The sequence below is a fragment of the Anabrus simplex genome, chromosome 6, assembly GCF_040414725.1.
Source record: "Anabrus simplex isolate iqAnaSimp1 chromosome 6, ASM4041472v1, whole genome shotgun sequence".
In the NCBI taxonomy this organism is placed as follows: Eukaryota; Metazoa; Arthropoda; class Insecta; order Orthoptera; family Tettigoniidae; genus Anabrus; species Anabrus simplex.
Genome location: NC_090270.1, coordinates 293,182,287 through 293,194,498, shown reverse-complemented (window position 1 = coordinate 293,194,498; position 12,212 = coordinate 293,182,287). Strand labels below are relative to the sequence as shown.

Sequence of the window (12,212 nt, the reverse complement as noted above, 5' to 3'; positions counted from 1 at the left end):
CTGTACTGCGATGGTTTACGGGTGCTACCTGCACTGACTAAATGCATGATGAGCATGACCAAGGATCCTTTGGAATCAATACTATTAGTGAGAAACTGGAGCAGAGACTTCTTCAGTGGTAAGCATACTTCAAGAGGCATGATGAAAAAAGCTCTTGCTGCTGCAAAACGAAGGAGAGGCTGAGGAAGCCTCGGAGCAACATGGCAGCAAACAGCTGAAACCACTTTAAGGAGGGACATCCCTGATTCCCATACACAGAAGCAGAGGGAATAATCTATACAGATCAGAAGAGACAATCCAGAATGATACTCGGGTGTGCCCACAGTGCGGCCACAATTACGGCCAGGGAAAAGAAGAACATACAGCCTCAGATGAAGTGGTGTCATCTAGACAGTCTGCCTACCACTTTTGATATTTCGATGGAGCTGCTATCAAGCTCTAGCAACAAGAGCAGAATTCTCCTGGATTATTTCTATGGCCAAGGTAACTCAATTTTGTCAAGTGACTCTGAGTGAACCACCAGAGATCTTTAGCATCCCAGCAAGGACGTGAAGTACCAAAATATTTTTACCACCCTTCAAAAATCAACATCTCAACCAGGATTGAACTCGCTATCTTAGGGTCATGAGTTTGACACACTATCACTGATCTACCAAGGCAGTAGAATGAGGGTATTGGGTATAGAAAAGGAATGGTTATGAAAAGCCTGAACAAGAAAGTTCTATAGGCAGTACTGTAGTCCTAAAATTCTCACAGGGTATTCTCTAAGACAGGGTATGACAAATCCAGGATGCTAGACTACCCTGACATTCTAAATTAGTGGGTGACAGCTTTTTACAACAAGCTTCTCTCAATTTGGCATAGATCAGGCTTATGGAAGACATTTTATGATGATAAAGAAGAAACACATATTTGAATGCACTAGTTAGAAAATCTAAATTTGCTTACTTAAAAGGTTTCTACTGGACCTACCTTCAGCTATTTATTGAAAAAACAATCTAAGGTGCCCCTTTTCATTTGTGATATCACCTTTCACTCTCTTGAATTGGTGTATGTTGCAGTACAGTGGTTTTGCAGCCACATCTTCATATAGGCTATTTCTCGGGCTTACATCGGTCAGCTGTGGTGAGACATTTGAATGAGTGAACATAAGGCTGAAGATGTAAGCAACAAACAGTAGTTATTCATCAAGCTGAAACTTGTTCATGATTATGATCGTAGCTGGAGAGTTAAAACTCACTGACAGAATAGCAAAAATATACAAAAAGAAGCCAAAGCAGAAGATATACCTACACAAGAACTCGGAAAGCATACTCTAATGAGTGGAGGCATACTGCGTATGCCCTCTACTACAGCCATGTCTATAGGCTTCAGAAACCTAACAGCGTTGGTGTTGGGAGAAAACAAAAGATGAATGAGAGAGGTCAAAGATGTAAATGAAATTAAGACAGTAATACCAGCCTAAACTGGGAGTTAGAGGTTGCCATCACAAGCTGAGCCTGATGTTGCTTCCACTTGTAAAGGTTCCTAATTTTGTTGTGTCTGTCTGACCTCACCTGGGCAATGCTTGTTGTCTTCCGACCCCGACGGTTTTAGTTTTATGAGGCCTGAGTCTTGTTTTCATGTCCTCTTTCAATATCTTCATTATTCGAAATGTCGGACTTCGTCCTTTTTTCTTCTGATTAGTATTAACCTTTAATTACTCGCGCGGGGTCTTTGAGGCCCCACTCCCTTTTAAAATTGTTATATTTTCCCGAAGTGACTACGTGTGACCTTGACACATGCAATAGCTTTGTGTAGTGGGGAGTGGAGCTCAGTTCAGTAGTTAGCTCATTGTTGCCAAGTAAGGTACTCAGTGGAGAGCAGTGACCAGGCCTGAAAGACCCCACGCGAGTAATTACGTATGAAAATAAAGTAAGGTAACTCGTTTCCTATTCTGGCACATATTGCTTATAACTAACTATTTAGTTTTGATGATGTGAACGTGTAATACACATATTCTGGCCAGCATCTGAACCTCTTGTGATGTCTGGGAATTGTTAATGTACAAGAAGTAAGCCTATAACGTACAGTATAAGGAGCTTCTACTTTGACATGAGATGCAGTGCAGCAAATAGAGCGATGTGTTATTGATTTCTCTCATATTTTCGGGTTACTTCGATTTGTATTTCACTTTCAGATGAATATGGCTGGAAGGCACAGTCGTCAAGTACAGGATATTAACAGTGGCTTTTAGAGGGAGAAGAAGAAGATGATGATGATGTCCCAGTTGCTTCTGATTCTGATCCAGACTGTGAAATATTCAGCAATCACAGAGCGGTACCGTAATACTGATCTCCAGCATGCATCATGACAGATACAGAAGAGGCTGAGAAGAAGAAATCGGAAACAGTTCTGTTTTATAACAGCACAAAAGGTGGTGTAGACACAAATGACAAGTTATGCCAAACTTACAACGTAGCACGACAAACCAACAGATGGACGCTCGTTGTTTTCTATCATCTCTTCAATGTGGTTGGTATCAACGCTTTCGTTGTATGGAAATTCAATAACTTACCAGCTACAAGAAAAGCATGCCAAGGAGAGTATTTTTGAAAGAGCTGGTGAAAGAACTCATTAAACCATGGCTGTTGTTGCGTGCTGCTATACCTAGCTTGCCTAGAAATCTCAAGAAAAGGCTATGTACAGATAATGGTGACAGGGAAGATGTAGAGGAGCCAGACAATTCAAGAAAGAGATGCGTGATTTGCCCCAGGTCAAAGGACAGGAAAATAAAAACTAGATGTGAAAAAAGCAAGGAACGTGTCTGTGGAGACCACATGAAGAAAATATGTGAGAAGTGCGTGTAATGTAAGAAAAAAGAGCAATGTCATGAACTTAATGTTACTTTATGTGTAATGATTTCTTGTGAACATGCTTTTCAATGTGGTGCAGTGTTTGCAGTAAAATAAGATGCAATTGTATTGTAATTAGAGTATTTTTTCAATGCATACTGTCCCGGAGGCCTTAAAGACCCCACGCGAGTAGGGGGAAAACTGAACGCGAGTAGCTAAAGGTTAAGAGAGGATGGTTGTGCTTCCTCTTAAAACAATAATCGCGACCTGGTCGCCTCTCCATGTGCCTCATATTAGGAATACTTGGCGGAGTGGGGTTATATATTAAGGGGATCATGCTTTGTGGAGGAAAGCGGCGGGGAAGCTCCCTTGTCGCTTTTCAAATTGCCATTTTCGCTTTCGAAAAATCGCTCTTCTCCCTACTTTCGCAAGCGAGTTCACAATTTGGTCACATTATACCCTATGCAGGATCGATCCCTGAATCAAGGACATTTTCTATTGTTTTTACAAAACTTTTGAAAACTTCATGACAGTTTATTATGCAAGACCAACTAAAAAAGGTGTAACGGCGATTCATCGATCTGATGACAAAACAAAAGGGGCGATTGTACTAACCAAATAAAGCTGTACATATTGACATTATTTCTTCACTTATCCATTTCTTTCTTACATTCGTTGTTGGGAAGTATTTCAATAGCATAATTCAGTCGAAATGAAATAAAAGTTGTAATGCCGCCGGAAAGATATGTTTGAAGTAGTATAGCCGATGCTCAATAGGTGTCGCAGCAATAGTTTATTTTTGAAGTTCAAGAGCGGTCACGTGACCCACGCTAACCGCCATCTTTGTGTGCTGTATAAACAGTGGAACCGGGTTTCTAACGATTTCGCGAATTTAGTGGATTATTGGTGTTTGTGAGAGTTTTTTCCGTTCAAAAAATGTCTGGAGATAAAGCTGATTTAAAGAAGGAAAACGCTATGGATACTTCAAATAAGGTAATGCTATACGTAGTGGAGTATTTGAGAAAGAAGTATTTTGATTCCATGCTGGCTCAACGTGATGCGAGAAATACGGGAGTTGACCGAAAGTGATGGAAAAGTACCGAGCGAAAGCTAGAGTGAAGTGAGATTAGATTTTTCATACTGGTGATACAGGCATGCTGTTGATGCTCGTTGTATATCATTTATTCCTTAATCTCAAGTGCATAGAGGCCGAATCTAATTTTAAGTGTATGTTATGTGTCCTTCAATGGCGGGATGAAGTAAACTTCGTTCGTCGATATCCATCTGGCGGGAAGGATAGGAACTGATGATTACGCGCCAAATAGAAAGCGGCCCTTTTTTCAGTTTGTATCATGCAAATTTCGTTATTTGCCTGTTCAGTATGGTTATAATCGCATTTGGTATTCCCCTTTGTATTCTCACCCCTAACATAAACATTCTTACATGTTGAGGCTTAGTGTAACCCTTTTGAAATACGGTTCTGTTTTATGTACAACCTATGTCGTTATTGAGCCGGATTAGTTGTAGCGACTTTATTTTCTTTTTCGTGATTGTTGTGTGGAGAGGTGAGATTTCGTATTAAGGTTGTTGAATTGACCATTATCTGGAATGCGTGTGTTCTGAACATCTAAAATTTAGTTCCATTTTTTTTATGTCATTAGCATGAATGTATACATTTATTGATATTTCTTTTGTGCATTTGTTAGTACCGTACGTTTATATAGTTTGATAAAAATATTTTCTTTCTTTTAAATTAGGATGGAGAGAGCAAGAAGGACTCTGCCCCTGTTGAAGTTGAAAATAGGCGGAGAACAAGGTCATCGACCAGAGGTGTACCTCCTACTCCACCACCACCTGCTAAGAGAGAGAAGAAGACACCTCCATCTGGTGGCAGAGGTATTTTTCTGCTTGTTTAAGCTTAGTAATGTTCTTTTATGATAGAAATGAATGGTAAAACTATCGATCAATCAAGGCTTAGGTTATCACTGTAATATTGAGCATTATGAACTGTATATTGGAAGGATTTCTTCACATAGGCTTAGGGGTATAGTGCGCATTGGTATCACCCAAATATCACTATAAAATTTATCACAAATGGAACATAATTGCTTTTACACATATCAAGTGAGAAATCTGCGGAAAATTAACAAATATTTGATTTTTTGGAGAATATTATGTATACGTACTTTACAAGTACATTTGGTGTTGCGCTCACAGTGACACACGTATATCTTTTGTCTTACACTTTCAACAATTTTGTGTGTGATATCTGTGTTCACTGAAGTTCTTTGCTTTCGTTTCATTGCTTCACTTGTCAATGACATCATTTCAGGAATTGTATCGCAATATTTAATAGGCGACAAAATGGTATGGCCAATGTACATAAGAAAAATTCAGTATTTATTGGTGCTATTTTTCTGTTGACCTCCATTTTGCTGTTTGAACTGGCCGCTCTAGCAAATACAGTAGAGACAATACACGACACTTACGGATTTCGCCTTGCTAAAATGGGAGACAATTCGACGGTGGTGCTCCTAGTGACTTGACCTGAACAAATCGCGCTAAATTCAAATATCAATGGAAATGTATATACGGAAATGGATAAATAAATTACGTCTAAAAAGAAAGCGGTATTGAGATATTAACTTCGAAGTTGCTAAAGCAATTCTGGATAAATGAATGAAGAATTATTGAAAAGATTATTATTCAAAGACTGAAATTAGACATAAAAACAAGGTGTGAAATGGACTGCTGTGAAATGGCTTGATCTTTCATTTATGCATTACTTTTTTAGCTTTAGCATACCTGCCTGAAATCTTACGGTTGGATTTGTCTTTTTTCCTCATTTAAAACCAATGTATCATCACATTAAGACATTTGTCAATAACAATATCGGCACATTCCTTACACATCTGATGCAATGAATTAACATTTAATAGCTGGACAATTTTCCTCTTAACATGAAGCCTACTAACAGAAAGAAAATCTATAAAATCCCGGCTTTAATCTGAGAAGAGGGATAAAAGAAAGAAAAGTTTGAAAATGTTGTCGATAGTGATGCTTTGAGGAATATTTACGTACAATTAGAGTAAAAATGTAACATACCCTTGGCTGTATAGTCGAGGATTTTTAAAGTCGCTGGCCTGGAAATGATCTGAACAGATCTTATAATTCTTATACAAGCGTAACGTCCCTTCTTTCTTGTACACTTTATCCAAATCGCTTCTGTGACATTTCACAACCCACAGATCACACATACAACAACACATCAGTATTGAAGGTTAACTGCTGCACTGTACGATAAAATATGCGTATTATATTTTAAGCCCGTTAAAACATGGGTCGAGCAGGTCAGAAGATTATGAAGTACTATAAAAATCTCTGTCACTGGAAGAATATATATGCAAACACAATATTACTTACATGTTCTTGTCACGAGGGAACCTGAAGAACGAGCGCGCATTTTTCTCTACTACGTAATTACTGCAGCCAAACACAGCACATACCTTTCCCTCATGTTGAGAGGAGATATCAAGGAATGACACATGCTACTATTTAATTATGTCAACTCACTGAAAACGCATAAATAACACTAAAAACTTCACACAAAAATACACGTGCTCTTATGACAGAATCAGTACCGTTCAGGTCTATCCGCTAGAGTGAGCTCCAATAGCTGTCCCTCGATATCTCGCTCAGTGTCGTGTATTGTCTCTACTGTATTTGGCTCTAGTCATATGGACAAAGATAATGAGAATCTACAGACATAGCACTTCCATTCCACGGTGCTACCTTTGGACCTGAAGAAAGTAACAAAAGATGGCACCAGCAGCGAATGGACAAAGATAATGAGAATCCACAGACATAGCCCTCCCATTCCACGGTGCTAGCCCTGGACCTAAAGAAAGTAACAAAAGACGGCACCAGCAGCGAAGTATGACATAAACCAGGCCTGTCTACAAGCATTAAGTATGTTTTCATATTTCTCGAATAACGACGGTTTTTCGTAGTTTGTCTCAGATTTTTCACTTGATATGTGTAAAAGCAATTATTATGTTCCATTTGTGACAAATTTTATGGTGATATTTGGGTGATACCAATGCGCATCGTACCCTAGGCTTAGTAACTGGACTACATAGTATTAGTATTGAATTATTTGTTGCTAGCGACTGCCAAGGTGAGGGATTTCATCATTAGTCCAGCCCGTGGACCGCTATTCACACAGACGCGTAACGACTGTCATTTGTTTTCTCGCTCACGGCCACCTTGGGAAGGATGTTCTGCACCAGTGCTCAGTGCTGCCAACCTCTGTACTAAGGAACTATGCTTCAAATTGTATACTTTTAGGGCATAGGATTCTTGCCGTGGACAAAACCATTGGTCTGGGCGGTTAGAAGCGGCGTTAGGCCCCTAGTTTCGTATACGGTTAGGATAGGATCTAGGCAAGACCATTGGTTTGGATGGTTAGGATTCTTGCCGTGGACAAGACCATCGGTCTGGGCGGTTAGAAGCCGCGAAGCGGCGTTAGGCCCCTAGTTTCGTATACGGTTAGGATAGGATCAAGGCAAGACCATTGGTCTGGACGGTTAGGATTCTTGCCGTGGATAAGACCATTGGTCTGGACGGTTAGGATTCTTGCCGTGGACAAGACCATTGGTCTGGGCGGTTAGAAGTGGCGTTAGGCCCCTAGTTTCGTATACGACTTGCGCTTTTATTGTGCTGTGGTTAGTAACGGATTATCATCAACATACTTGATGGGAAGGAGATCATGTGCCACTTTACATTGTCCAATAAGAATACAAGTACCTACTTCAGAAATGAGCATGGCGTGTAATAATCTTTATTAGGTGATAAAAGTAAATATACTTCTTGGGGCGGGATGGTGGGTTCCTGGACATCGCAAAGAACACACCTCTCCTCTGAGACGCTCTCCAAGTAAGATTTTACTAATTCCACTCACTTGTAACATTAAAAATTACGCCGGTCTGCGGGCTGTACTAATGCCAGGATTTCTCCTTGGCATATGGATAATTTTTTCCTGTGTTTTTTTATTTATTTTTTTTAGAATGATTAGGAAAGTAGAGATTTGTTGGTACTTCTGTTGACCCTTCACAAATGAAAACATATAAAAACGATGTGAAACGTTGACTGGCGTAGCATAGAGAATCCTTCTCTTTTGCTTGCCAGGAACCCACCAACCCATTCCCAGAGGTATTCTTACATAGAAGAATAAAAATGGTGACTATGAATGCAAGATTTGTGACCATTTCTCCCCCTGTGGGTGGGGGCGGTAGAATAACACCCATGGTATCCCCTGCCTGTCATGAGAGGCGACTAAAAAGAGCCCCCGGGGCTCTCAACTTGGGAGCGTGGGTTGGTGACCATGGGCCCCTTAGCAGAGTCCTGGCATTGCTTCCACTTGTGCTAGGCTCCTCACTTTCACCTATTCTATCTGCCCTCCCTTGGTCAACTCTTCACGACCCTGACGCTATTGGGTATCGAGGGCTTGGGAGTCTTTTCAGTTTGATTCCCTTCGTGGCCCTTGCCTTTCTTTGGCCAATATCTTCATTTTTTTGAAGTGTCGGATCCCTTCCATTTTTTCTCTGATTAGTGTTAATAGAGGATGGTTGCCTAGTTGTACTTCCTCTTAAAACAATAATCACAACCACCAATGTGGCCATTTCCTGTGTCGCTATTGGCCAGCTTGTGGCAGCTGTCCTGTATACAAGTTTTTTATTGTCCGATATAGCTCGCATCAATTATGGTACATATTAGCGTTGGTAAAAGTTAATGCTTATTTTTGCCTAAAGTGGATCATCGTGATTTTAAGGTAAAACAAAAGTAAATTTGAGAAACCATTGTAAATATTATTATTAAAACATTAATATATAACCTGTGATGTTTGCTGCAGATGGCAGCTTTCTTCATCGGCACTGCACTTTGTCATGTTTTATTATCTGTGGGGGTCCGTGGCTAATCTAAAGAATGTAAGTTATGCCTGCCAAGTCTGAATGTAGTTGCACTGCACTTCAACGTGTTGTCTTTTGTTGCCTGCCTGGGTCAAGGCTGATGCAAAAGAAGGTCAAGTATTATGCCTGTGAAGTCAGAATATCTGTCCAGTTACTCTCGTTTTAGCTTCAAATTATAATGATCTTCTAGGGTTATGCAAAGCTGTCTACTTTTAATAATCTTTGGAACCACGAGAATTGGATAATAAGGAGCCTAAATATACATACTGATGTACAACTTCACACCCTCCAATCTGTTTGATATGTGGACTGTTGTTGTTCTTACGATCAACAATCATGACTTCGGTTTTCTGTCGATTTAGGCCTAATCCAATTTCTAGGCTTGCTTCCTCTACTCTCTTGATCAGCTCTGTCAACTCCTCTTCAGATGATGCTATCAAGGTGATGTCATCAGCAAATCTCAAGTTGTTGATCTTGCATCCCCCGATGGAAAATCCTTTGTCCCAGCCATCTAATGCAGTTCTCATTGCATATTCACTACTAGCTACGGGATTCTCAGAAAGACTGTCTTTGTGGTTTTTCTACCTGAAGTCGTCGGAAGGAATGTAGTGATTAAAAGCAATGTTATATAAAATACTCGATCAAATTAATAAACCGCACATTTTCTCACTTTTAACGAACAGTACTACGGTGCCGATCTAACAGTCCAAAGTTCCAGTGCTGCAATGACCAGACCGCAGACAGCCGTGAACACTTCTCTGCCATTATTCCGTTAAATATTCACACTGCTCATTCCAATCAGTGCCTCAGAGTAGGAATTGAATAGCTCGAACGCTATGATGAACCAGTTTGTTACATGTTAGTAGTATCAGAAATTTATCTAACTCCCCAGCTACTTCCCGCCAATTTTCAGGCAGGCTGTTATGCTCGGTACGACCGGGTGAGTTCGCTGTGCGGTTAGGGGCGCATAGCCGTGAGCTTGGATCCGGGAGTTAGTGGGTTCGAACTCCACTGTCAACAGCCCTGAAGATGGTTTTCCGTGGTCTCCAGTTTTCACACCAGGAAAATGTAGGGGTTGCTTCCTTCCCACTCCTAGCCCTTTCGTATTCCATCGTTGCCATGAGTCCCATCTGTGTCGGCGCGACGTAGAGCAAATTTTAAAAAACCCCGGTATACAGTAGTAATCTCATCTGAGATGAATGGCAACAGAGACCCAAAAGCAAATCACAACAAACAATGGTCAATGTAATGTTATTGTTGATCAATGTTATGAGCTTTCTGTATTGTAGGCCTTCACATTTAGTTTTCTTTCGACTGTAATACAAGGCCGTGTTATAAAAGTTATTATAGCGTAGACTTTAGCTCCTTATTCCTCAACTTTACACACCGATTTTCATTAAATTCTGTTTACCCATTTTTTCGTGAAGGCGCCGATATGATCTTAGCAACAAAAATCCATATTCATAAATATCTCCGTACCGAGTTCAATAGCTGCAGTCGCTTAAGTGCGGCCAGTATCCAGTAATCGGGAGATAGTGGGTTCGAGCCCCACTGTCAGCAGCCCTGAAGATGGTTTTCCGTGGTTTCCCATTTTCAAACCAGGCAAATGCCGGGGCTGTGCCACGGCCACTTCTTTCCACTTCCTAGGCCTTTTCTATCCCATCGTCGTCATAAGACATATCTGTGTCGGTGCGACGTAAAGCAAATTGCAAAAAAAAAAAACCTATATAGCCGGTACGGTCAAAATGTAAAAGACATAAATGATCGGAAATAATATTATGTAACTTTATTTACATATTAATTGTCGTCAACAAGGCCACTACTAACACAAATATTTGAGAATTAAATTTTGGGCCTTTCCCTAAACTACCATTTTGCTCAACGTTAATAAATTTATTTATGGCCTAGATTGAAGCGACTTATTCCCCGACTTTGCATACCGATTTTATTTACGATGGGACAACTAATAACAAATATTTGAGAATTAAATTTTAGGCCTTCCCCTAAACTACCGTTTCTCTTAGCATGAATAAGATTATTTATGGCGTAGATTGTAGCGACTTATTCGCCTACTTTGCATACGTATTTTAATTAAGATAGGACCACTAATAACATAAATATTTGCAAATAAAATTTTAGGCCTTCCCCTAAACTACCATTTCTTTCAGAGTGAATAAGAGTATTTGTAGTTTATATTGTAGCAACTTAGTTTAGAAATTTATATACCGGTTTTCATTAAGATAGGGACACTAATAACAAATATTTGAGAATTAAATTTTAGGCCTCCCCCTAAACTACCATTTCTCTTAGCGTGAAAAAGATTATTTATGGCCTAGATTGTAGCGACTTATTCCTGGACTTTACATACCGATTTTCATTAAATTCTCTTCAGCCGTTTTCTCGTGATGCGTGTGCATACATACATACATACAGACAGAAATTATGGAAAATTAAAAAATGCATTTCCTTGTTACTGTGGACATGGCTGATTCAGAAATACCATCCTTTTTAAATTTTGAGCAATGTACAGACAAAACTCTTATTTTTTTTTTATATAGATAGAGATTGAAAAGTAACTGTGACAGGATACATCCCTGACGAACTCCAGCCCTCGTACGAAACTGCTGAGTCCGTTTGTTTTGAATCTTCACAGTGACTGTATTTTCCTTATACAAGGACTTGAGGAGATCAAATGGAGTGGCAAACCCATATCATCCAAAATTTTCCAAAGATGGTTCCATTTGACAGTATCGAAGGTCTTTTGGTAGTCAGTAAAGCACAGGTATACTGGAACATTGAATTCTCTAGCCTCTTCTATGATTTGTCTTAGGCTTAAGCTCTGTTCTTGAGTGCCTTTTCCTTTCATGAATCCAGTCTGAACTTCAGGAATTTGATACTCTAGGAATGCCCGGAGTCTCTAATGCAGAATATGAAGCATAACTTTTCTGGCATGTGAAATCAAAGCAATTACGCGATAATTTTCACATTTTTTTTCCTCGATCCTTTCTTTTGGATTGGGACAAAGATTGACTGTACCCATTCCTCGTGCCATCTTCTAGAATTCCATATTGCTTGGCACATTTTCAACAACATTTCAATTCCGGTATCGCCTGTAGCTTTCAAGACTTCTGCACTTATTCCATCAGGTCCACATGCTTTTCCAGTTCTCAGCATTTTCAAAGCCATTTGTACTTCATTTCGGAGGATGTCAGGTTCAGGATCTGACTGTTTGTCTATCTTCACTTGGTCTTGCGTATTACATTGTTCACTGTACAGATCCTGGCAGTACAATCTCCATGTTTCCAGAACATTCCCTATATCCACAACGTCATCACCCTGTGAGTTATGTACATTCCAGGAATATGGCTTGAATTCTGGAGTGACTATTCTAATTTTGTCAAAATGATCC

The 12,212-nt window shown here is 39.8% G+C and overlaps 1 protein-coding gene across 1 annotated transcript in view; it reads left to right on the top strand.

Moving 5' to 3' along the window:
- Positions 1 to 3,676: 3,676 nt before the first annotated feature.
- Positions 3,677 to 12,212, top strand: part of LOC136876474 (uncharacterized protein DDB_G0286299) — a 64,475-nt gene continuing 55,939 nt past the window's right edge. The window contains exons 1-2 of the mRNA XM_067150465.2: positions 3,677 to 3,827; positions 4,592 to 4,730. Coding sequence (XP_067006566.1) covers positions 3,771 to 3,827; positions 4,592 to 4,730 — 196 coding nt within the window. The 5' untranslated portion in view covers positions 3,677 to 3,770. The remainder of the gene's footprint in view (positions 3,828 to 4,591; positions 4,731 to 12,212) is intronic.